Source organism: Enhydra lutris, unplaced genomic scaffold (genome assembly GCF_002288905.1).
Source record: "Enhydra lutris kenyoni isolate GAN:26980312 unplaced genomic scaffold, ASM228890v2 scaffoldscaffold7, whole genome shotgun sequence".
Taxonomy (NCBI): domain Eukaryota; kingdom Metazoa; phylum Chordata; class Mammalia; order Carnivora; family Mustelidae; genus Enhydra; species Enhydra lutris.
Genome location: NW_019154091.1, coordinates 30633026 through 30660432, shown reverse-complemented (window position 1 = coordinate 30660432; position 27407 = coordinate 30633026). Strand labels below are relative to the sequence as shown.

General features: G+C 42.2%; 1 protein-coding gene across 1 annotated transcript in view; it reads left to right on the top strand.

Moving 5' to 3' along the window:
• The window catches only part of LOC111142003 (myelin regulatory factor-like), a 118840-nt gene that overhangs the window by 43103 nt on the left and 48330 nt on the right, over nt 1-27407 (top strand). The window contains exons 3-10 of the mRNA XM_022494930.1: nt 1822-1889; nt 1984-2248; nt 3122-3213; nt 9619-9769; nt 12997-13192; nt 15447-15523; nt 17498-17608; nt 19124-19214. Coding sequence (XP_022350638.1) covers nt 1822-1889; nt 1984-2248; nt 3122-3213; nt 9619-9769; nt 12997-13192; nt 15447-15523; nt 17498-17608; nt 19124-19214 — 1051 coding nt within the window. The remainder of the gene's footprint in view (nt 1-1821; nt 1890-1983; nt 2249-3121; nt 3214-9618; nt 9770-12996; nt 13193-15446; nt 15524-17497; nt 17609-19123; nt 19215-27407) is intronic.

Sequence of the window (27407 nt, the reverse complement as noted above, 5' to 3'; positions counted from 1 at the left end):
GTGATTAAGCCGGGATTGGCCATTTTGAGCGGTAACTTCAAAATCTTATTTTTTCCCTTGCGGACATTCAATTTTTCTGGGGAACGATCTTCCAATTTCTTACTGCAGGAAATCTGCCTGGATGCCTGCAAAGTTAAGTTGAGGAAGGGTCTCAGGGTTCAGCATTTAGACTTTCATTGAATCCATCCATTTTTAGCTCATTTTAACCCTGGAATCTGTTTCTCCAGAGAGTAAACCCTTTCAACTTCCCTTGGGCTGAGGAAGGTAGTTGTTGAGCTGTACAGGTTGGGGAAGCTAATCCAAGGGTCCAACTGTTCCTTAAGCAAACTTTCAACTTTTTGTTTTCAGCTCCAACTTCCTCCTGAATTCAGAGATTTCTAGTGACTCCAATGTCTTGGGCTTTTCTGGAGTTATTTTAAAATTGGATAATCTCTTGGGGCGCCTGGGTGGCTCAGTGAGTTAAAGCCTCTGCTTTCAGCTCGGGTCATGATCCCAGGGTCCTGGGATCGAGCCCTGCATCCGTAGGGAGCCTGCTTCCTCCTCTCTCTGCTTACCTCTCTGCCTACTTGTGATCTTTGTCTGTTGGATAAATAAATAAAATCTTTTAAAAAATAAAAAATAAATAAAATTGAATAATCTCTTGTTGACTGTGTCCCTTCTGCCATCTCCAGGCAGTCTTGTTTTTGCTTTTTCTGTTCTGTTAATTCAGTTACCATCTATCCTACTTCTGTCTGCCGCAGTGTTATTAAAATACAGTCTGTTGTGCTCTCTGCACATGTACTCTATGTCCTTTTCAGTTTACTCCTCTTTATTCCTTTAGTTTCATTTTTGGTGGTGTTTTTGTAGGAAGGTGGCATTGCTGGAGGAAGGTTTTCTCTTCCTTTATTCATAAAGAGTGAATAAATTATAAAGGATCAGTTTGAGGAGAAAACCTTACTTTTCTAGTAAACAAATAAAAATAGACTTTTCATTGTATGAGGTTAAAATCTTAAATCAACCAAGAAAAACATGATAGCTTACTCTCTAGCAGGAGAATCAAGTGGACAGTGGTGGTACTTCTGAATGCCTTAGAATCATGGAGTTTCTGAGCCATAAGGAACTTGCAGGTTTTTTGAGACAGAAAATTTCACTCTTTTTAGTAGTGGTACTCATTTTTTTCATAAAGAGATTGTGCTTGCACCTCAATATATAAAACAGGAAAAGTTATGAATTTTTTTCCCCCAGACATTTTTTTCTTTTGTAAAACCACTGAGCTCATTCCAAGAGCTTTGGGATTTCCCCATGTACAAATGGAAAACCATTGCTTTGGTGATGACATTTTATAGGTTGTTAGCCCAAACAGGGTGCACAACCATCTCTCTGGTGTAAGTGTTTGAAATGTTTAGAAACAACAATACTGTTAATTAAACTATAATAAATAAACTGTATATATATAAGTGTATATATATAAACTATAACTGAGCATGAACTCTGGGGACGTTATGTTATGTGTTTTATACACAGTATCTCATTTAATTCTCACAAGGATGCTAGGAGGAAGGCATGATGGTTATTCCCGTATTGCAGGTGAGGAAACAAGCCTGGAGAGACTAAGATCTTGGTCATGGATACACAGCTAGGCAGTGGAAAAGCTGGGACCCAAACCCAGTTTGGTCTGCCTCAAAACCCATTTACTTAACATGCTACACTAGGCGTGATCTGGTGGGCTCTGGGCCCCACAGTGTACTGTGCACAGAGTACTCAGAGCTGTCTCCCATTTGTGAAGAGCTATAATGACGGAACAGGTCACAACAAAAAGCAATGTATGTCTCTAATCCTCAGGCAGCAGCAGCTCCCCGATACTCCACCCTATTCCGCATCAGACTCCTGTTCTCCTCCACAGATGCAAGGTGAGTGCACTCTGCCGCCCGCACACCTTGCCATGTCTTCTGGGACGCTGGGCTGTCAGAAAGAGAGGCCCTTCTCACTGATATGTTCCCCCAGGTGCTTGCTGCCCGGCCACGAGACCCGCAGCCGCAGCCGGGAGGACTCCAGCTACCCCTCTCCATTCTGCAGCTACTGCCGGGATGCTCCCTGCACACCTGCCGCAGAGCTCCTGTGAAATGAGCAGCTCTGCCCACGGCCTCGGCAGCTCTCGCCACTGCTACCCGGACACCAGTCATCTTCCAGCCCCCTCGGACCGATGCATGTCCTCCCATCAGGGGATAAGCCGTCCTTACCATCAGCAGCCTCTGTGCCACAGCCCTGGGTAAAGGGCAACATATTTAGTTATAAAAGACCTCAGAGCAGCCAGCACCCCACGCAGTGCCGGTAAAGCATGAATCGTGGCGTTCTCTCCAGGAGATGGCGGTGTTGAGACATATATCAGACACAGGAAGCTCTCCTCCCCCGAAACCACCCTCCGGCGCCGCCCCCTCGGCTCTAGACCGTCTTTTAACTAAAACCCCACAAACCCAAAGTCCTTATTCAATGGAAAGTTAAAATGTCAGAAATGTATGGGGGCATTCCGAGCAAGGAAAAAAGCACTGTTTGCATTTGCAGCCTCAGCTAGAATACGCAAGTGATTTGTGAATGAGCTCTCAGAAAAATACCTGTTGATTATGCATTAACTTAATATTTTTTCTTCCCCCTCTTTTCCTTCTTCTTCTCCTTCTCTCTTCCATTCCTCCTGAATCTAAAGAATGGCAGAAAGAGTAAAGGTCCTCAAAAATTGTGACAAAATTCCATGTGAAAAAAATTTCAGGTGTAAAATGTATACACATTTTATATACTTCTATTTTGTATATGTATATTCTATAGTTTAAGTTCCTGTCTTTGTCTCAATGAGTCCTCTGCCTTTGGAAATATATAGTCAGTTTATTTTTCAAGCACTCGAATCTCAGATCTACTGGCTATTGGAAAGCTATGTTTCAGACTAGTAGGGCTCATGGGGTAGGAGCTTGTCCCGTGCACTCACGTACAACCTAGTGGTCCTGAGGATCAGGACCAGGACTCAAGGAGTCTTAACCAACTACAGCTAGTTTTAAGAAGGCTGAGAGCAGACACCTGGGAAACGGAATCTGATTTCATGTAACATGGAGAGCAAAAACTCCTAACCTTCAACCTGGGTTCTTGATTCTAGAGCCTCATTGCCACCTACCAAGAAGAGAAAGTGCACACAGGCGCTGGAGGACTCCGGGGACTGTCACGTGTGGGCCCACCACTCCAGACCAAGTGAGCCAACCCGGGGCCGGTCACTGCTTTCACCATTAAGTCAGGGATTTTTTTTTTTTTACACCAGCCTTGTAGTAACCCTGCAAAATTATTGTCTCCTTTATGGAAGGGCAAGGGTAAGCCCTGGGAGTTTCTTTCTTTCCTCTTGACACAATGTTTCATGCAGTCTTAGGTGGGGTCATGCAGGTGCTCCTAGGGAGAGATGCCATTCTCTCTCTCTTTCTCTCTCTCGCTGGTGGAGAGGAAATGCAAATGTCCTTTTGATTTTAGGGGTAATATGTCTCAGAGGACATAGGCTCCAGGCCGGTGGGAGCTTGCAACGTGGCAGCACGTTCAAGAGCCGACTGCTGTGCTATTGTTCAGGCCCTTGTAGTCCTTCTTGACTTCAGTGCTCACACAGATAAAATAGGGGCCTGGGTAAAATGCAGGATCTGATTCAGTACGCCTGAGATGGGGCCTGAGGGTCTGCACCCCTAACAAGCTCCCAGGGCTAACGGTGCTGCTGGCTCATGGAAGCAGACTTTGGAGGATTTCTCCAGGGGAGCAGAAAGGTAGAGAGTTGATGTACTCTACTAGTGCTCACTTCAAGTTAGTGGGTTCCAAGTAGATCTTTGAGATTTTGTGAGGTCATTTCAGAAGTCTTTCAGCAGAATCCTACGATGTGCAAGTGGCCAGACTACCTTATTTTTAGTGTTATGTAACAGGTGACACATCATGTTTTCAGCTTAGAGACTTCTTCAAGTTGTGAACAAATTGGAGTTTTAGAGTCTGCAGCCTAGAATTTCCAGAATAAATGCTGTGGCACTTAATAGGCAAAAGGATGAGACTCCAATCCTCCTCTATTAGCTGCGGTAAATAATGAGACGTGGGCAGTATGAATAGCAGCCTAGACTCAGGGTACATCACTTTTACTACCCTGAATCAGCTTGGCTGGACGTTCAAGATTTCTGTTTGGGGGCTCCCCTTCCCACTATTGTCCCCAAACTCCAGGGCTTTCTACTGCCCTGGAAGGTGATGCCGGTGCCTTCCTCACCTCCTTGAGTTGCTGCCTTTTTCTTTCCTGGCCATGTGATTAGAGCTGGTCCTCTGCTTGCCTGTTGGAGCCAGCTGGTCCTTTCAGGGATGTCTGGCTTTGGCTTCAGCATGGCTGGAGGGTCCTCCAGCCAAGGCCCACACGTGGCTGCCTCTTGGCCATGGGGTGGTAGAACCATACTGGGCATCCAGCTCTCGCATGAACCAAACCTCTCACTACTTCCTTTTCTTTCACATGGACCCACCCTGGCCCACGGTTGCTTGGTTTCTCTTATTCAATCCTTGAAACAGAAAATGTTAACTAAAGTCTCCTTTCTGGATAATATAGAGCTCACCACCCAGCTTCCTTATGCGAGTGTACTCTGATTTCTTCAAGAATCCTTACATCGAGCCTGCAGCTTCTATGTGATTCTCAAACACAAAAGGCTGAGTAAATTTCTAGCCAGACGAAGGGACCATCTGTTCACTCTCCCACAGATGCACCAGCCCACTGGGAGAACTGGGCAAGCCACCCAAACCTTCCAAGCGTTTCCTCATCAGACCAGATTGCTGTTCAAACCCTACTGGCCATTTCAGGGTTAAGCTCCATCTTGTGGTGATTTTCTGCTGCCTGTCTCCGGAGAGGACATTGATTTTTCACCATTTCCAGAGAAAATCATGAAAGAGTAACTGACATGTCCAGCAGATAGGAAACCTTGAATCCCTTGTTTAAGTCCTATTCGAATGAAGGTCACTGAAAAGCTGACTAAAGATAATTGACTCTGGACAATCGTTCCAGAATGTAAATGAACATTCTCCCAGGGCCCGGCAGGGGGTGGTGAGGCAAAAAATCCAAATGCTATGTTTTCATTACAGTTTATATTTTCAGCAGAAGTTTTCTAGGAGAGAATTCATATTTGATGTGGCAGAGGCCAAGGGTTTTCACAAAGGTCCTGGGGAAATGGCACATAGGAGGAAGAAGGAGGAGCCTAGGCTGGTAGTCTTACTGAGCAGGGATTTTGATAGGAGGACATGTTCTAAATCAATCAGGAAGCCTTTCGGTGACCTTCTCCCAAGCAGTTCACTTTGTCCAAGGGTTCTAAGATTCCCATTTATAGGCTCATAACGTAGAATCACTGGGCTGCTGGGGACAGATGTAAAATCTTGCTAAGAGAGAAAATAGCTGGTGGGTAAGCTCTTACTAGCTGTTTCCAGCCCCACATGGTCTGGACCCCGTATACGAGAGGGTCCCCGCTTCCATTTCACCTGAATCCCAAATATAAGATGGTTCATGGATTCATATGGTTTGAACCTCAAATATGAAAGGGTTTTTTCAGCCCCCGAGTGGTGGTCTTTGGCCTGCAGGAGAGGCGCCCTGGCTGAGTTCACACTGTAAAGTCAGAAAAATTGTCTGTCTCATCTCAGCAAGTAGGTACTTTGTGAGACTTTTTTTTTTTTTTTTAAGATTTATTTATTTATTTCAGAAAAATTGAGAGTGAGAGAGCGAGCACCGGGAGGTGGGGCAGGTGGGGGTGGGCAGAAAGGGAGGGAGAGGGACAAGAAGAAACCACGCCCCGAGTGGCTGAATCTCAGGACCCTGAGGTCACCACCTGAGCTGAAACCAAGAGTTAGATGTTTAACTGACTGTGTCATCCAGGCGCCCTGAGACTGACTTCTCTCGATTATCAAACAAGAATCATAATTTCTACTTCACCCATTTCTAAGATTTTTTATGTATTTATTTATTTAAAAAGATTTTATTTATTTATTTGACAGAGAGAGAGAGATCACAAGTAGAGAGGCAGGCAGGGGGTGGGGTGGGGGAAGCAGACTCCCCGCTGAGCAGAGAGCCCCATATCGGGTTTGATCCCAGGACTCTAAGATCATGACCTGAGCTGAAGGCAGAGGTTTTAAACCACTGAGTCACCCAGGCACCCCATCTAAGATTTTTTAAAAGTAATGTATAAAAGAATATTTTGAAAGGCGTTAAAATGCAAGCTATAAGTTTTTCTGAAAGGTGGGAACTTGGTCAGTTTGCTGCTTTCACACTTGCATTCCTCTTCTGCTACATGTTCTCAAGACATCCTCAGTGTAGCACGAAGGGAAGAGGAGGGTTTGAACCCTGTCTCTCCCACTTGACAGCTGTGACACTGAGCAAGTTATTTCAGGTGGTCAAACCCCAATTTCCACATTTATTAAATGACATTAGGAATCCTGATCTCATAACCTCTCTGTAATCAGTGGTTGCATGGACTAAAGCACATCCTATGACCTAGTGGTTCCACCGCTGGTAATATGCCTAGCAGAAGTGTGCAAATACACCCACTAAAAGACACACACAAAAATTTCCATAGCAGTGTTACTTTTAACAACCACAAACTGCAAATAACCCAAATGACCGTCCAAGGCAGGACAAATTGTGTTATATTCCTACAGTAATGGAAATAAACAAATGACTGCCATTTGCAATAATAATGAGTGAATCTCATAAACATAATGTTGGGCAAAAGAAGCCAACACATAAGCCTACATATCATGTAATTCCACTTCTCTACACTCCTCTATGGTTTTAGATTTCAGAATAGTGATTTGTCTTGGGCAGAAGAAAGTAGTAGCTGGAAGGGTAACTTCTAGAGTGCTGGACATGCCCTATTTCTTGGCCCAGTGAGAGTTACCCAGTATAATTCATTTTATTTAAAAATATCAAATTGTGTACCAGTGCTCTGTATATTTTTCTTTATGTATATTATACTTCAGAAAAGTAAGTTTATTGAAAAAAGGCACCCTTACCTTGAAGAGTTGATGAGAAATTATGTCAAGTGTCTTGATACACTTGGGGACAGTGCCTGTGTTACAGAAAGTACACAGGAGAGCACCTGGGTGACTTAGTTTGTTAAGCATCTGCCTTTGGCTCCAGTTATGATCTCAGGGTCCTGGGATCGAGTCCCATATCAGACTCTCTGCTCAGTGTGGAGTCTGTTTCTCCTTCTTTCTCTCTCTCAAATAAATAAATAAAATCTTTAAAAAAAATAAAAAATAAAGTACCCAGGAGTAGTAGATGTTATTATCAGTATGACTAGTAATAGGTTCCAGTATGGGGTTCAGGCTTGTGCCTCAAATTTCAGCCTGGACCTGTGGTCTCTGGGTCTCACCAGCTGATATCTAGCTCCCAGGGAAGCCATGGCTATGTCAGTCCTGTTGGAGTGGCTGCTCCATCCCTTTGCTGCTAACATGGGAAAAAGCAGGAAATGCTGTTATCCTTGACCTTGCCACCATGCGTGAGTGGGAATGGACCTAGGTTAGCTGATAACCACTCAGGCACTTGGTGTTAGTTATTTCACATCAGAGAGAGGTACCATGGAGGCCAAGCACAGAAGTACTTGCCAAGGTTTCTTGGACAAAACCGTGTCACCTGAGCTGAAACAAGTCATATGATGATCACAGTGCCACCGATATTAATGAAATGCACCATTGTTTAAACTCTTACTGGTGACAGACACTGTGCTAGGCACTTGTCACTCATAGAATCCCTTCACCAACCCTGGGAGGTTTCATACTGTTACCACCATTTCGTAGATGAAGAAACTGAAGGCCTGAGACCAGAAACCGTTTCCCTAGATTGTAGAGCTAGTAAGTGTAGAGCTGGGACTCAAGCCCAGACCATGGATTCCAAACCTCAAGCTCTGGAACTTCCTTTATCCTTTCTCCTCGGGAGGACAGAGGAAGGGAAGGTGGGAGAACTGGTTTCTTCCTTTCTCTGAATTTGGTATAAGCAGGAGAACCGTGGAAGGTGTTTGTTTGTTTTGGAGAAGTTTCTAGGTCTGTTATCTTTTGGAGGAGCGACAGCATGAAGAGCTCCTTACATTGCTCACCTCCTGTATTTTAAGCCGGGAAACAGTTTTTCATGATTTTGAGAAATCTTTTCAAAGTGATTGTTTACAAAAACTGAAAAAAATCGATGTTTTGCTTAGTTGACGTGTAATAGGGATACTCCAAAGTAAACACATTTCCTTTGACATTTGAGATCAGAGACAACCCGCAGCAGCTCTGCTATTTATTCATTTGAGGAAGCCCTCAGAAGAAGTATAGAGAAAGAAGTTAGACAAGTGAAGAAAACCCTGCAGTTTCCAAGCTGGGGGCTAAGTGCACGCTCTCCAGGAGCTCCCCTCCTATCTCTGTGTTGTTGCTCTTGGCCTGCACCTGATCTTGGGAACACCCACCATGTACATTTCACTCCTGATGCCAGGTAGGAGTCATCTTGAGGGAGTTAAGAGAAACAGAAAATGTACCAATAGCATTTACATAAAAATTATCCGAGGTTGAATCACACGGTTTGGAGGCATACTCAAATTAAGACAATTTGCAAGGATTATGCAAAAATAGTAGCTTGCGCATGTGAAATTGCTGTTATTTTAACATAGAAAAGTAGCAATTTCCTATAGTCAATATTACATACTTAACGACATTTTCTGCTACTTTATCTTGGCATTAGCTTCTGAAAGTGCTTCCACTTGTACTCTGATATTCTCTCTGCTTGTACAATGTTACAAGATGGGCAAGACATCTGTTTTAATTTCTATTTTGCTGTTGAGGAAAGTAAGACACTAAGCGAATAAATAGCTCCTCTGAGTTCAGAAAGCTAGTGCCCTGGGGGACTTGTAACAGATTAGAATGTATTGGTTGCAATGAACAAAAACAAAGAAACAAAGGACAAAACCCCCCAAACCCCAAAACATCAAGCTGCCTTAAGCAAAAAACAAGCAAACAAAAAAACAAAACCGGAGGATTTATTGCCTCCTGTTGCCCAAGAGTTTAGGATTGGATCCCAGAACTCAAATCACGCCATCAGAACTGGGTGACCTTCATCCTCAACTCTGCCTTCTGCTGTGCGGGCTTCATTCACAGACAGGCTCTTCTTTCATGTCGCCAAATGGTGCCAGCAGCTCTTCAGGTTGGTGTCTCCCAGGTTTAAAGCTCCCGGGTTTAAAAGAGGCAGCATCTTTGAACCCATGTCCCCTGAAGTGCTGAGATTCACTCTGCTTGGGTTGGCTTGGGCCATGAGTCAACCTGGTGCAATTATTGAGGCAAAAAGTGAATGCTGGGCTTCAACTGAGCCAGCCTGGGTCCCCCTGCCCTCCTCTGGCTGGGAGTGAACGTCACTGGAACCACATTGACTGCACGTGGGAAGACGCTATGCAAGAGAGAGGGTAGAGGGACACTGAGGGCACAATTCCCAACAAGGCTACTCACATGTCTCCTGCCTCCCACCACTTGTCACTTCCCACATGGTCACCCTTCCTTATACAAGGCCGGTTCATTAGCTCCATGCAGCTGTCTGTGAGTCTAGGAAGAACAGCCTTGGAGGAAGGATCTAACACACCGATTTCTTTGCAGTGACAAGTAGGAGTTCCAGCAGCGAAGTGCTATTCTACGACAGTGAGGGACAGAACATGACACCAGTGGACCAGGGTTCTCCTTCTCTGAAGTGGCAGCCATACCAGAGTGTGCCTTGGCACAGTTTATTCACTGGTCATTATGAGAAACTGTAAGTGGCCCAGGGCCCCCTGGTGGTGTACGAGGGAGGGAGGGAGGAAAGGCGGAGCTAACTCTCAAGACTAAATCCGAGGATTTGGGCTTTGAAGCCACCCCTGATCAAATAGGATGGGTCCATGAGGAAATGCGTCTTACTCCTTAGGTTTCACATTCTGACTAGTTCATAGCTCGGACATGGGTTTATGGCCTTTTGGAATCCAGACTGTAATTTTAACTCATTACAACTTACCCACTAAATGGTGGAGGGAGAATGAGTCTTTCTCAGACCATAGACCCAGTTCAGACTTCAATCTGGAAAATGGGGATTTTCCAAAGCAGTAACATTTAATCCTGCAGTTAATTTAAAATTCCACAGAATACCATTTTGGGAACCACATTAAATGGCTAGCTGGTGACATCCCCCCTCCCCTAATATCTATGCTGTGAATCAGTATTGTCAAGCTCATTATCAATATATACTGCAGCAATCCTGTTGGTATTGGTGGCGGCTCGTGTTTAAAGACTGAAATGAAACCATACACAGTATCTTTAAACTGGAAAATTTTCATCCTAATCTTATGACATGATTTCAAGAAATAAATGTGGACTTACATATTATTGCTCTTAAACATCTTCAGAGCCTTCTCTTTATTCCTTAGTGTGTAATTTATCTACGTAGGTTAAATGTTAATAAAACTATTATTAAAAAATAAAATCTACGTAGATTGAAAATTCTTTTAGAATTTTCAAGATTATAAAGGGCCCCTTGAAAAATCTGAAAAATGTTACTGGTTAAAGTATAAGACTTTCAAGTAATAAATATAATATGAAATGAGAAATGTTGATCCACAAACTTGAGGGTCTTCTATGGCATTTTCCAAATTCAAATAGAGCTTCTTTAAGGGCAAAACTTATCACTAGCACTTACATGTTGAATGAACTAGAAGGAAGAAATCTTTTCCTTGAAACAAATTCTAAAGACTTAACAAACTGGGAGTTGGTGCATCGAATGGGAAGCAGAATGATGCAAATTACTAGTTGCCTCATTGAAATGTCACAACTTTGTGTGTTTGCCACTGTGTACAATTAGAAAAAGAAAGGGAGGGTCCCCATGTCTTGGTTTTAAGTCGTAGCCTTTATTTGGTTATCTTCTGGGGAGTATTCCATATCCTATCTTAAATATGAGTACCCAGGTATGAAACTCTTCATCAAGTTTTTGAGGCAACTTATCCTTCTTACTTGAGTAGATTTAAAAAAATTTTTTTGAACAGCCAATCTAAGCTCCACTGAGCTGGAAAAAAAAGGAGAACACGATGGTATCAGCTTAAAGATATAGAGGCAGATTTATTTTGAATGTTTAGACATAATTCACTTTTCCTAAGTGCAAGAAAAAGACAATATTAATCTACATTAGATCTTAGGTTGTCTTGATTTCATTATTCATATCATTGAGACAGAAAAATCACTTGTGTCAGATTATTATGTCTAATTTGTCACAAAAATGTTGTTTCCTTAAATTACCTAAAAGCAAAAAGTTAGGGAATTGAAAACTTTTTTTCCTGAGTGATACATAAAACTTGTGTTAAAAGAGCTTTTAAAAAGCCGGTTTAGTTGGCTTTATTTATAACATTGGATATCAAAAACCGAATTGCTATTTTTAGGTAAACAGAGTTCTATAACCAGAGATTGGTGTTTAAGATTCAGAATAATCTTCAACTGCATGATTGCTGTTTGTTGATTCAGTTTCTACTTCTAGCTGTCTTTAAATTTCAGGCTAGTGTTCATATCTGAGTTGTAAACCTTACCTCCTTCCTTCAGGGTTTTTGATAGTGAAACATGGATGATCACTAAAAGTTATTTCTCTTTTTCCAAATTAAGACAGTTCTTATTATCCTCAGCCGTAAAATCTATACAATTCCATTCATCTAGCCTTTAGATGAGTAAATTAGAAGATTTGTTCTAGAAATACAAGTCAGTATGAAGTTTCCAGATGGCATAAGACATGTGGTTTTTATCAAATCCTTCATTTGTTGAGGCTTTGACGAATCAGCTACTTGGGAGTAATCAATGACCCAGTGACTTGATCCACTGGGAAGGTGCTTAAATTGCAAAGAACATGAACACTCTTTTCCCCAAGAGACTCATTCATATTCATATTTTCTGTCTCTGGAATTAGAGAGAAACTTAGAAACTCAGTGTTGTTCATTATAATGGCAGCCATCCAAATTGAGATCCCAGGAAGCACAGCACCACACAGCAGCAGAGAGCTAGCACAGCAGTAAGTCCTGCCCTCCTCTGCTTCCTGTCCCGAGGAGGAGCTTCTTTCCTGAGGAAAAGTCCACATTTAGGAATCTTGAGGAATTGAAAATCATGTTCCAAATCTTCAACATGTATGGGAAAAGCTCACCAAAAAAGTTTCACCTATATTCTTTTCTCTGCTCAGTAATATTACACATGTGGGGTGTTTTAGTTTTATTTAACATTTAAAGATCTTTAATTAAACACGAGATACACAAAGCCTTGATATGGAAAATAATTTGGTAGGATAAATAAAGCAAGGATCTGATTAGCCACCTCACCACTTCTGTTCCCAGCAGAAGCAACCAGCATAGTAGGTTTTCAGTGGTATTACCAGATCAGGAGGATAAAAAGGAGATGACCAAACTCTGGTGAAAATGGGTTTTCAGTCAGTATTCTGACTGGCTCTGGTTGATCTGGTTTAAAGCTATTCCTGGTAGTTTGGGCCAGCCTGCTTTTTTCTTCTAACCACATGTGGGCTGAATATTCACTCAGGAGAGGGACTGTTTGAGTGAGGTGTTGCTGATGACATTTAGAGCATTTTTTTTTAAAGGAAGAAAAAGATGAATTTTATCCCAGATATTTCACAGGTCTGAGTAATGCAATGACTTCTCAACTTCTAGACTACATCTTTCTGATGTATGGTGGAGTCAAATTAGAATTCTAGAAAGCACAAAGGGAAAGGGAGGCCGAGGAGACAATGCTTCCATTTGGCAAGAATTGTGCTCCTTCCTTGTGAGAAGATAAAATGCTGTGAGAGAGCCATCTGTGTTTTGAAATAGCATTTTCACTTCCTCAGCAAAAATCCACAAAATTGATTAAATATAACAAAAGTCACTTTCCACAGTGTATCTTGAAATGTTTATACTATTAATATTGGTGATGGAAGAAAATGTGTAGAAAATGTTTGTTAAATTGGTTTCTTGATTCCTCTTTTCATAGACCCGATATAGGCTATCAAGTTGTCACAGACAAAGGATTTAATTTTTCACCAGCAGATGAAGCTTTTGTTTGCCAAAAGAAGAACCATTTTCAGATAACCATCCACATCCAAGTTTGGGGAAGTCCAAAATTTGTCAAAACTCAAATGGGCCTAAAGCCAATAGAAATGTTTTACTTGAAAGCTTTTGGGGTTAAGGTAAGTCTTTTATTGAGCTCAATTTAATGAAGCCAGTATTACTAAGTGTTCCAGGTATCTGTTGCTGCATAACCAACTACCCCCCAAACTTAGCAACTTATAATAATGACAATCATATCTTTGGGTCACAAATGTGCAGGTTGGTTAGGGCTTGGCTCTCACAGTTCATGTCTCTTCAGGAGCCATCAGCTGGGGCACCTCAGCCGGGCCTGGATCCAATTTCCAAGATGGCTCCTTTATCTGTCTGTCACGTCTGGGCTGGCCATTGGCCAGGAGCTCAAATGAGACTGTGGCTGCGAGACCTTGGCTCTCCTTCATGCGGACCTCTCTATGGGATAGGTTGTGCTTCCTCACAGCATGGCGGATACTTTCTAAGAATAAATGTTCCAAGACCTAGGAAATGGGAGCTACCAATTTCTGAAGCCTGAAACTGGCTCAGAAACTGGTACAGCATCACTTCAAACTACATTTTGATAGTTTTCATGATATAAATCTTGTACTTCCTTACTAACTGTAATATTTTATTATTTTTGATGCTGGTGCATTTTCATAGGCAGTAGATTCCTAGTTTTTGCCAAATTCTCAATAGGTCTCCGACTTTAAAAAGCCGAGGAGCCATTAATCTTGTCAATGTTCCATCTTTTTCAGTTTAACAGAGTGGAGACTGAGTCACAATAAAGTTAGACAATTCACCTAAGATAAATAAATGAGAGAGCTGAGTTTAGAATGCAGATAGGATGACTTCTGGGTGGCCAGCAAGACCTCAGATCCAGCATTTAGGGGAAGGAGCATCCATTATCTGCATATACTATTCTGATTATTAACCTGAGCTTAGGCAGCGAGTCTCCCAAAATAGGGCTTGACACATTGGCACATCAGCTGCTCTTGCTCCAAACTGAGCTCTTAAACCAAACCAAACCAAACCAAACCAAACCAAACCAAACCAAAAAACAAAACTAAAGCAAACAAAGATAATAAACAAACAACAACAAAGCATATTTTTCTGATTATGGAAGTAATATGAATCCATTGTGAAAATTTTGGAATACAATAGGGAACTGTAAAGAAGAGAAAAAATGCATTCCTATTTGGGATCCACCATTTGGTAGTCTAATTTTTTCTGTTATTAAAATTAATCTCATATTGTTAATAGTATATTATGAAAATAACATGATATTATTAAAGACCCTATAAAATATTATTTACAAAAATGACATAATTTCTATTGTATAAGTGCACCATATTCCCACATTATTGTAAGTTTTGCTTATTTTCAATCTTAGTAAACATCCATGTATACCTGTCTTTGCATGAGGATACATTCCAGAAGAATTTATATATCAAGGGCATAAACATTATTAAAACTCTTGGTGTATGTTGCCTACCTGCTTTTCAGAAAAAACGTTATTATGCTATTACCCACAAGCCATATAGGACAGGACAGCTCTCACCATACCCTTGCCACTATTCATTCAGAGCAAGAAGAGTTTTGTAGCAAGTACTGAAAAAATACTGTTTTCTGTATTTTATTTGTTTTCATTATTTGTTGTTATTTCTTTTTATTAGAATGTTAGCTGTGCATGGCTGGGGTTTCTGTTAATTTTGTCCACTGCTCATCTCTCTCGCCCCAAGCAATGCCTGGTGCATAGCAGGTGCTCAGCAAGCATCTACGGAATAAATGAATAAATGAATGGATGGATGCATGTTCCCTTGGAGCTGCCTTGCTCCTGTGTTTTGCTCCTGATGTTTTAATTATCTGTGAGCTCACGCCACAGTCACTGCTCACCTGCAGTTTTCTGTTGTCTTGTGTTTTCATTGTTTAGTTTCACATGTATTTGTTTCTTTTCTCACCAATAGCGTGCTCCTTAAGGTTGAGGTCATTGCCTTATACATTTTTTTCAGTGACTGGTTCCTCCTGCCCAGTGCCTGTCATGATGCTTTGGAAAACATTTTTTTTTTTTTTAAGATTTTATTTATTCATTTGACAGAGATCACAAGTAGGCAGAGAGGCAGGCAGAGAGAGAAGAGGAAGCAGGCTCCCTGCTGAGAGCAGAGAGCCTGATGCGGGGCTCAATCCTAGGACCCTGAGATCATGACCTGAGCCGAAGGCAGAGGCTTTAACCTGCTGAGCCACCCATGTGCCCTGCTTTGGAAAACTTTTAAAGTACTTGAACATTACTTACTAGTGGATGTTTTTGTTAATAAATTAATTCATGTATTTGGTAACTAATTTCCTTTTTGTTGTTCCCCACAGGTAGAAGCCACCAATCAAATAATCGCTATTGAACAATCCCAAGCAGATAGAAGCAAAAAAATTTTCAATCCTGTTAAGTAAGAATTTCTTTTCTGAATTCCTTTGTGAATGTACTGGGAGAAATACCTGTTGCCTAATTTATTTTAGCAAAAATGAATCCCACCGACCGTATGATGTCACCTATAGGTGGAATCTAAAAAACAAAAGAAACAAATAAATAAATACACACACCAAAAAAGCAGAAATAGTCCTATTAATATAGAGAACAAACTGATGGTTGCCAGAGAGGAGGAGTTGAGGCATGGGTAAAATGGGTGGAGGGGAGTGGGAGGTAGAGACTTCTAGTTATAGGATGAGTAAGGCATGGGGATGAAAGGTACAGCACAGGGAATAAAGTCAGTGGTATTGTAATGGTGCTGTGTGGTGACAGATGGGAGCTGCACTTGTGGTGAGCATAGCCTAAGTATAGAGTTGTTGAATCACTATGTCATGCGCCTGAAACTATTGTAACATTTTACGTCAACTATACTTCAGTAAAAAAGTAACTAAAAAAAAAAAAATAAAAGGAATCCCATTGCAGAAACTACCTTAGTAATATGTTAATATTATAAATACATGCTTATTAACAAGAACAATTATTGAATTACTTGTAAACAAATTCTTATAGAAAGCTCCATTTTAAGTCATCATTATTATTATTACTATTATTATTTAAGATTTTATTTATTTAATTGACAGAGAGATAGAGAGAGAGCACAAGTAAGCAGAGTGGCTGGCAAAAGAAGAGAGAGAAGCAGACTCTCTGCTGAGCAGGGATCCCAATGCGGGGCTTGATCCCAGGACCCTGGAATCATGACCTGAGCCGAAGGCAGCCGCTTAACCAACTGAGCCATCCAGGCACCCCCATCGTTATTATTTTTTAAAAGATTTATTTATTCATGAGAGAGGAACAGTGGGGGTGGCGAGGGACAGAGGGAGAGGGAGAGAGAATCCCAGGCAGACTCCACAGGCATGGAGCCCGATTCAGGGCTCAATCCCAGGACCCTGAGGTCACAACCTAGCTAAAACCAAGAGTCAGACGCTTAACTGACCATGCCACCCAGGTGCCCCAAGTCATCATTATTTTTATAACCATTTTAACCCACTGAGCCACCCAGGCGCCCCTTTATAACCATTTTTAACACTCTTGCTAACTACCTGGTTTCCTTGACATAGATTATGGTTAGACCTTTCTTTTAATTTTATGCTGTGCTTAAAACTCATTTTTTCTTATTTTTTAAAACTATGTGAATTGACTGCCCAGTGGGTTCCAAAATAGTTGACTGGCATTGTCCAAAGCAATATGGCAGTTCAAAGTGAGCATTCACCCTGTGGAATGACTTGGAGTGGAATTTGCTTTTTGACAGTTTGGCTGGGATATAGTTGAGACGTCTCAGTGTTTTGAACCTGAGTCAGTCCCATCTGCGCTGGAAAGAAGGCGATCCCACTGCCTGGAGAGATCAGGCAGGTGCTCAGCCTGATGCTCAAGCAGGAGCTACATGTACCAACATACCGCCGAGATGCCTGGTGCATCTGGTTCTCCCTCGCCAGGGCGGGCTGTCTGGGGTCTTCCTTGGGAGCCAAGCCAGGAGGAGGCAAATATGTGAAGGGGATGCCAAGGAATTCATGAGGAAATTACAGGCATTGCTTGTCAGGACGCAAGTGCTCTAGCAACAATGGCAGAGGCACAAATGAAAAGTCTTCTCTCCCCATTGTGGAGTTAAAAGAACCCATACATGGTATGAGGAGCACATGCTCTTATGAGTCAGAAACTCTAGGCTTGAGCTTCTGCTAAATGAGCATATCTCACCTTTCAAGAGTTTGTTCCCTGGTAGCCATTTCTGACCGTGTTGCAGAAAGTTTATTAAAAATCGGTGTCTGGAGTAAACTGTTCTCCTCAGAGTGATGGGGATGGGGGGACTGAACATACCTGAGAATCTCAGAACAAGGTAGAGGTGATCTAGAGTCCATATTCTCTCACAGTGTCTTGGTATTTCTGCTATTTGTTTTAGAATCGACCTGCTGGCCGACCAGGTCACCAAAGTTACATTGGGCCGGTTACACTTTAGTGAGACGACAGCGAATAACATGAGGAAGAAGGGAAAACCAAATCCTGACCAGAGGTACTGGCATTCGTGCGTATGCCCCTCCATGGCCGGGGACTCCGTCTGACCAGCTGGTGCCCTCTGGAGGCCCCTCTGATCCTCTTGGCCGGACCAGCCTGCACACCCATCTCCGCGGCCCCTTTCTCTCATCTTGGACTCTTCCTATTTATTGACACATCTCATTTATCCTCAGTCATCTTTCCTTGTCCCTCCTCAGCCCCTACAGTGCCTGCTCCCCTGTCCAGCCTCATATCTGCCTTGATTCCATCCCTGATTCTCTGGAGTGACCACACGTTTATGCCTCACTGTGGTCCAAAGGCTGAGGACCGTCAGACCGCCCTGTGTTCTTGTCACCAGTATAAAGCCTTGAGTCCTGGAGCTCTGCGATCGCTTTTTTTGGTTTAAAAAAAAAAAATGAACTTGCCTTAATGATTTAAGTCTCTGGTTCTCCTAGTGTGATCCCAGACTAACAGAGATGGTGTCCCCTGGACACTTGTTAGAGGTACAATTTCTCAGGCCTCACCAAAGACCTACTGAATCAAAAACTCTGGGGTGGGGCCCAATAACTTGTATTTTAACCAGTCCTCCAGGTGACTTGGATGCATATTCAAATTTCGGAACACTGGTTTTAGTACATAAGTGTTGGAGTTGGAAAGACTTGAGTTTGAATTTGATACTGCCATATACTACCTGGGTGACCTCGAGCATGTAACTTAATCCATCCTGTAAAATGGGGACAATGTTTATATCCTTCTCCAGTCGGGTTGTTCTTGGGGTTCTAAGTGAGATACTGTAGATAAACTGCTAAACCAAGCATATTGCACATTTTGAGGACTCAGATGATGGCTAATGATTATAATGAAAATAACAATTATTTTACTATTAGTGCTTTTTTCAATACGGGAGAAAACTATTATTCTTTGAAGGTCAGACATCTGTGGAGTTAAAGAAGAAGGAGGCAAGGTTTTTGCATCCAGTTCTTAAAGCCAAAGCTTCTCTCAGAGGGATAGTTTTATTTTGACTTTCAAGAAATGATCTGATCTTAAAAATGCCACATCAGTATTACACAGGAAGAAATAACAGAAGTAACGTTGATGAAAATTGCACTGGGAGTAATTGGAGGGAAGGGTTGAGGTCTTTGAGTAAGGTCTTGAATGGGGGGTAGACAGGGGACCTGACCAAGAGCAGAGAGTGTGGGAAGGAAGGGCCCTGCTGGGAATGGGTACATAGCTTGGGCGGCTCTGGGCAGAGGGACCTCTTAGGTGGCCGTCTGTTGTGTGTCTGCCTGTGAGCAGTGCTATGCTGTGGGCTTCTGGAACAGCTCACAGATACCCCAGAGCGGGCAGAGCCCACAACAATATTGAGTGAATCAACTGCTCTTTGATTTCATAGGAAGGGCAACTTAGAACAGAATAGAAAGTCTTTAAACATGCAAAGCTATCTAGGTAAATTCACTATTAAGCATCGGGTGGTGTTTGATGGCACAAATTCTGTTTCTCTTTCCTGACGTGTTATCTGCTGTTTCTGAGGTAGATACTTCATGCTGGTGGTTGGGCTGTATGCTGCGCACCAAGACCAGTTCTACCTACTGTCTGCCCACATCTCTGAACGGATCATTGTAAGGGTAAGCTTCAGTTCCTTCACGTTTCGGAGCCCACCTGCTTTTCTCCTCTCAAGGAGAATTTGCATTTTCTTTTCTTTTTTTAAAATTTTTTTTAAAAAATTTTGAATTTACTTTTCAGTGGCATGCTCGAAGTGAGCTGTTTCTCAATGGATCATAGTAAAGGCAGGCTTTATTATTTTCATTTCCGTGTAATGGTTCTCAGCCAGAACTTTTGTCCCTCAAAGGTCATATGGCAATGTGTGCCAACATTTTTTGGTTGTCACAGTTAGGGGTGCTACTGGCCTATAGTGGGTCCAGGCTGGGGATGCTGCTTAGGACCTTACAATGAACGAGATCCCCCTTCCAAAATTTCAGTAGTGCTGCAGTTGAGAAACTGGTCCCGGCACTGGGCTAATTTACATGTGACACCATTGTATACTGCGTCACGTTTATGTTAGCTTCTTTGCACACAGAGGGGCTGAGGCTCAAGAGGCCAGGAAACTCCTGGTGATCACCTGGTTTGTGAATGACGGGGCTTTCTCTGATCCCGAAAGTAGAAAGACGGCATTTCATACCCCAATGTGACTGGTGACCCAGGGAACATCTGGGCCCCTGCCTACCACATGGTAACGGTTCAGCACATCTTGCTGAGTGAATGATTGGTCACAGCTGTGGACAGGAATCTTGGCAGCCACAGAAACAGAAAGCTGTTGGCAGCTGGAGCTGCAGCTGTGTGAGGCCTGGCTGGCCACCGCTGAGAATACTGGGGGCTTAAGGTAACGGGTCACCACAGGCCTGGCAGCCGAGGAAGGGCTGTGTTGTGCCACGGGGAGGACATGTAAAGTCCAACAGGAAAAATCATTGAGTACAGCAACTTCTGTGGCTGTTACTCTTTGGCCTGTGGACCAGATCTGCCTCTTTGGCGAGAGGAGTCTTTCCTTTCTTGGGTTGAGCCATTCTGAAACACAGGGCCCTCTGTGTAATTCTTTTAATCAGTTAAAAATAGGAAGCCACTTGTAAGTGGAAATCCTTAAACAAGTTTCAGTGGAGGTGAAATAACAATGGAAATGAGGTAAAACACTCGTGTTCAGATGTCCCAGGGCTAGGCTTTGTCCCTGCCATTTTTGTGGGACCTGATCCAATCTGTGGCTAACAGAGTGCCATTCAAGCAAAGGCAGGTGGGGCCCTCTTCCTGGGTCATGGGCCAAGGGCAGCGGTTCTCCACCCGCAGCGGGCTACAGGGCGGTCTTGGACATCTCGCCTAATGACCTCTGGGATTGTGGTGTTGCCCTAACAAACATGATTTAAAGTAGGGTCTGGAAGCCTGGGTCACTTATTGCTTCTGGTTTTTCACAGGAAAAACCATTCTTTTCAGAGTTAGCATAGGTTAGATATTACGAAAGTGCAGCTTTGAGCTAGGAAACGCATGCCTGAGTCAGGCAGCCTGCTAGTCACCCCTGTACCTTGAATAATGTACAAGGTGTTTGGTTTCTCCATTTCCTGCTGCCAGCTCTGTTCTCTGGCTGTGGTGAAGTCCGCAAGGCAGCAACGTGAGAGAGCGCTACTGTCTCGTATTCTGTTACCAGAACTCTATTCACTGGTGCCTCCTCCTATCCAAAATGCCATGATAATTTAACTCAAGATCACTTTGAAAAGTTGAGTGTTCCTACAATTCATATTTGGAATGAATACTAAAAAATATTAAATTATACTTAGTATAGATTGGGTGTCATGTTAGTCACCAAATTTTTATTTTATAAAAGTGATTGCTTTCCAGATTTGATTGCTGTCTTCTAGCCATAAGTTTTGGGTAAAGAGAATGCCCTATTCTAGAAGTATGCTGGTCATACAGGGGTTACTCTAGCAACAACGAGAAGAGGGAGAATGGTAATACGGTAAATCATTCTACCCCTCCCCCAAACTAGAAATATCTCTTTGATACTATTTCGATCTAACCCCAAATGCAGAAGTGAAAATGAATGTAGTTTTGAATCTATTTAATTAACGTTTAAACCAACCAAGAGAAAAAAACCGAGCTTCCGATATGGTGATGTTGTTTGAATCAGGGAGTTTTTGAAACGTTCACATGACACATTTCCTGCCCCTAAGATTCTGTAGGTATATGCCTTGGACGCGTATCTATGGTCGGACAGAGGGCAGACCAGCTCACATTCTCCCAAAAAGCCAGATGTGACCTCTTAGGCCATAGCCTGGGTCTGTTTTTTTGAGCTCCAGAATAAAGGGAGAAAAATTTGACAACTGAACAATGTTATAAGAGCAGACTGCGTTATACGGAGAACTGCAAATTGCACTGAGCAAATGCAGGTTAATTTTGAGGCCTAAGAATCATTCCTCCCAAGAGCTGAGATTAATGTAAGGGCAAATGTAGGAGGCGTGGACTAGATGAGTTTCCAGCTTCCAGGAAGGCTTCAGAGACCAAGCTTGTCAGAATTCTCCTTAGGGAGGGTATGATGGGCAAGACCCAGGAATGGTTCATCTGGGTTGTCAATCAAAACAGCTTTAGAAATATATTATGGTCCTGTCGTGTAGATTGATCAATTTCATGGAAATTAAGGTTTACTCCAAAGACAGATTTATTTCCCAGGTCTTTTGTTTTGGGGAGCATTCTGCCATGGAGTTCCTTCAGATTCTCTTTGTTAATGACTAGGTTTTCATTCGGCTCCACTTTCCTTCTAAAACACATAATTAAACCTGGTTTGGAGTGCTGTGTTGTAAGCAGGAGGGATGATTACTTTTGTCTGCCTTTCAAAGACGCGCCGGGGTTTCCTAGTTTTGAAAACGAATACATTATTCCAGTTTCTTTTCCAGAAGAATAAAAACGTGCATGTCCCCAAGAAATGCCCCCTTACTGCCCTGCAAACTGCACTGTCCTAATGAGAAACCAACAAACAAGGACAGGGAAAGCAAAAGAAATTATACAGCTGCAAGGATGGGGAGGGATGCGCATAGAGCAGAGCCATCCCAGGGCCCAGCTTGCCCTTTTCCACAAACCTCCCTTGCCTCACCCCCCCACTCCCCCGCCACACACATCTGTCTTCTGGAGTTCAGATGAATTTTTATTTACCCAAAGCAATCAGTATGTGGAGCAATGTCCATTTCACCCCGTGGTTTGGATTCAACTTTTGTTAACTCTGAAAGGGGTAACTTGACCAGGAATATATGGGACAAAGAATCCCCCGGAGAGTAAAACAGAGATTCCTGGGTCTTCCCTCCACAGCTTCTGATTCAATAGTTTAGATATACATCTCGAACAAGTTTCCAGGAGAGGCTGCTGACCTTCAGACCACACTTGGAGTAGCACTGATAGGGAGAATTTCTAGGAACAACAGGAACAAAGATTTATTTGCTATGAATTGTCTTCCTCAACTCAAGCTTTCCTAGTATGCTCTTTGCTGCTTTAGAAGCCCAACAACGGTGAAGCAAAGAAATTCCAGCTTTCCATTCCAAACTTAGAATGGCCTCGAGTTACTACTATTCATTGCTGTTTCCTTTTCCAAGCACCTGCAGAGGGCTTTACTTTACACTTTACACTTTACTCAGCGAATGGAGCTTCCCTCACAGAATTCGTGCATCTCTCTAGGTGTGTTGGTGATGAGAGCAGATTAAATGATTACAGGCCGATTTGGGAGACACTGTAGGTTCGATTCCAGACCACCGCAACAAAGCAAGTCGAACTTCATTTGTTTCATCAACTAAGTTGATGTCCTATTTTAAATCCTTTGCTCTCACTGCAACAGTCTTCACGGAATCTTTTAACAGGAGTAGATTCTATCTCAAGAAACCACTTCCTCTGATCATCCCTAAGAAACAAGTCCTCATCCATGAAAGTTTTTCCGTAAGATGGTAGCAATTCAGTCCCATCTTCAGGTTCCACTTCTGATGGTAGTTCTCTTCCTATTTCCACCACATCTGCAGTTTTCTCCCTCTGCTAAAGCCTTGAACCTCTCGAAGTCCTCTATGAGGGTTGGAATCAACTTCTTCCAAACTCCTGTTAGTGTGGATTTTCCCACCTTTTCCCACAAATCAGGAATGTTCTTAATGACATCTAGAATGCTAAATCCTTTACAGGTTTTCAGCTTAATTTGCCCAGATCCATCAGAGAAATCACTGTCGATGGCAGCTATAGCCTTATGAAACATATTTCTTAAATAATAAGACTTGAAAGCCAAAATGACTCCTTGATCCACAGGCTGTAGAACAGATGTTGTGTGAACAGGCATGAAAGCAACATTAATCTCATTGTACATCTCCATCAGACCTCTTGGGTGACCGGGTGTGTTATCAATGAGCAGTTTTATATATGTGTGTGTGTGTGTATAAATTTTTTTTAAGATGCAGGAGAATTTTTTATTTTAAAAAGATTTATTTGAGGGACAGCTGGGTGGCTTAGTTGGTTAAGCATCTGCCTTCAGCTCAAGTCATGATCCCAGGGTCCTGGGTTCAAGTCCCTCATTGGGCTCCTTGCTCAGTGGAGAACCTGCTTCTGCTTCTGCCTCTGCCGTCCACTCCTCCTATTCGTGCTCTCTCTTTCTCTCTGTCGTTCCCTCTCTCTCTGACAAATAAATAAATCTGTAGTTTAAAAATATATATATTTATTTGAGAGAAGGAAAGAGAGTGCAGGGGGAAGGAGGGGTAGAAGGAAAGGGACAGAGAGACTCTCAAGCAGATTCCCTGCTGAGTGTGGAGATCAATCTCCAGACCCTGAGATCACGTCCTGAGCCGAAATCAGGAATTGGATGCTTAGCTGACTGAGCTGCCCAGGTGCTCTGAACAGTCATATTTTGAAAGAAATCTTTCCTGAGTTGTAAGTCTTAACAGCGGACTTAAAACATTGAATAAACCATGTTATAAACAGATATGCTATCATCTAGGTTTTGTTCCATTTACAGAGCCCAGGCAGACTAGATTTAGCATAAATTCTTAAGGGCCTGAAGCTTTTCAGAACGGTCTGTGAACACTGACTTCAACTTAGAGTCAGCCTGTCCTTTGAAGCTTTGAAGCCAGGCATTGACTTCTGTCTAGGTATGAAAGTTCTAGATGGCTTCCTCTTCCAATAGAACCCTGTTTCATCTACATTAAAAAATCTGTCGTTTAGGGTGCCTGAGTGACTCAGTCAGTTAAGTATCTAACTCTTGATTTTGGCTCAGGTCTCTCTCTCGTGCTCTCTCAAATAGATAAATAAATAAATAAATCTTTTAAAAAAATCTGTTGTTTAGTGTAGCCACCTTCATGGTTGATCTAGAGCTTCTGGATAACTCCAGAAGCTTCTACAGAAGCCCTTGCTGCTTCACCTTGCCCTTTCGTGTTATACATATGACATTTTTCCTTAAACCTCATGAACCCTGCTAGTTTCAGACTTTTCTTCTGCAGTTCCCTTACCTCTCAGGCTTCATGGAATTGAAGAGAGGGAGGGCCCTCCTCTGGAGAAGGCTCTGGCTGAAGGCAATGTGGTGGTTGGTTTGATCTTCTGTCCATACCATTCAAACTTTCTCCATGTTAGCAGTAAGGCTGGGTCACTTTCCTACCATTTGTGTGTTCTCTGGAGAAGCACTTTTAATGTCCTTGGCCTTCACAACTTGGCTGTCTGGCACAAGAGGCCCAGCTTTTGGCCTGTCTCGACTTTCAACGTGCCTTTCTCACTAAGCCTCATCCTTTCCAGCCTTTGATTTAAAGTGAGAGACATGTGTCTCTTCCTCTCACTTCAGTACTGAGATGCCATTATAAGGTTGTTAATTGGCTTAATTTTAATGTTGTTGGTCTCAAAGAATAGTGAGGCCCCAGGAGAGAGAGAGGTGGGGAAATGGCTCATTGGTGGAACAGTTAGACTAATACGCAGACCATTTATTGATGAAGTTCTGCCATCTTACATGGGCATGGTTTGTGGCTCTGCAAATTATGATGATAACATCAAAGATCACTGATCACAGATTACCACAACAAATGTAATAATGAAAAAGTCTGAAATACTGTGAGAATTACCAAATTTGTGGCAGAGACGTGAGATGAGCAGATGCTGTGGCATCAGTAGTTGGTGGTACAGACAGACTTGCTCAATGCAGTCTTGCTACAAACCTGCAATTCGTTAAAAAAAAAAAAAGTACTATTTGCGAAGTACAGTAAAGTAAAGCTCAATAAAAGGAAATATGTCCGTTGGACGGTAGTTGCATGCACAGCAGTGTGCTAAGGACAGTTTGAGACTATCATCCTCATTTTTGCAAAGTATTCATATATACATGGTTTCAGTAAGTTCCCATAACACTATGAGATAGTCAAGAAGTCATTATTATTTTTAAGCTTCAAAGAAGAAAAGCTGGTACAGAAACGTTAAGTGACTGCCCCAAGATCACACAGCCAGTTTGTGTCATAACACAGATTAAACCGTTCAGGTCTTCCCTAAGTATATAGGGCTGTGGGATAAATAATGAAAGTATTTTAGAGATTTTAATTCATTTTGAGGTTTGATATCAATGAACCACTCTTGGACCACATGGGAACACCACTTCATAATTCCAGAAAGAGATAGTACATTACAGTTTGCTTTGACCCATTAAGATTGTGGATACCAGAGAAGGGAAAAAAGTTCAGAGACTTTATAACATTTCCCATTACTGATGAGACAGACACCTCCATAGGTCTATACATTTTAAAAAATTGCAGATCTGGGGCTGCCTGGGTGGCTCAGTGGGTTAAACCTCTGCCTTCAGCTCAGGTCCTGATCTCAGGGTTCTGGGATCGAGTCCCACATCAGGCTCTCTGCTAGGCAGGGAGCCTGCTTCCTCCTCTCTCTCTCTCTCTCTCTCTGTCAAATAAATAAAATCTTTAAAAAAAAAAAATTGCAGATCTGTGGCCCTTTCCAAGATGACTTGAACGTATTTTAGGGATCTGAGTTTTCATCTGGTGAAAGCTATGTGAGATTGTTGTAATTGTTCCAAAAAAGTAAGTCTAGTTACATCTGCTGTTTAACGTGATATGAAGTTTATGATAATAATTATCCCAAAGCTCATTAAGAAAAAAAATCCATCACTGTCTGTTTTGTTTCCTTGAAGTGGCTCATTATGTTCAGAGTAGAGCAAAATGCATCAGCATTTATATGGTATACCTTTGGATTTAGTTGATTGCTTGCAATAAAAGGATTTGAGTCAAAGCAAATTTGCCATTCACTCGAGGGGACTCTGGGGACCTTGTATCAAAGCACTTTGTTTAAGTGAATTCACACAAAACAATGTTCAAAGTCGTTACTTTCTATTCTTTCACTGCTTTTGTCTATCAAATGTCAAAGGTTGAGTCTTCTAAGCAGTTCGGGGTTCAAATAGGCAAGAGTGAAAAAGTTGAAGACACCTAAAAGTTCTTTCACTGAACCTAAGCTAAGAAATAAACTTTGTGGGTTTTTTTTAAATTATTATTTTGAAATGGGTAGCACATGCTTATGGTAAAAACATCCCAACAATACAAAGTGGGTATGTTAAGTAGTGAATCTGCTTCCCAGCCCAATTTCTACATCTCCCGGTTCCTGTTCTTGAAGAAACCATTGCTATTGGTGTCTTGAGTATTCTCCAGAGTTAATCTATGCATATTCAGGTCCTGAGTTCACAATGTCTCCTGCACTATCCAGAAAGGTAGTGTGAAGACATTGCGAGAGTGTTAACCTTTTAGATGGTCAGGGTCTATAGTGTTTGTCTGAATTTGTGACAGCTTACCCCAAACACAGAAAAATCAGATTTAGAACAATAGGTCATAATTTTAAAAACAAATTAATTTTTTTGTGAGGATTTGGAGGGATTCAGAGATCCTTACTTAAAGATATTTGGAAATATATTCAGCAGCCACAGGAGGTGGGGATGAAGGAAGCCAATAGAGTGAAAAATTCTTCAGCAGAGAATTTTAGTTAAGAGTAAAACCTCCAGAACTTTGTCTGGTTCTCATGGTTTCACTTGGATTCTCTTTGAAGACTGCATTTGGTCTGGGTTATATTTTATTTTAGTTTATTTATTTGAGAGAGAGCAAGCAGAGGGAGAAGAAGAGAGAAGCAGAAACCCTGCTGAGCAAGGAGCCAGACACCAGGCTCAATCCCAGGACCCTGGAATCATGATCTGAGCTGAAGGCAGATGCTTAACTGACTGAGCCACCCAGGTGCCCTCCACCAGGGTTACTTCTAATAGGAAAAGTTAGACTCATTCTTTAATGATTAAAGGA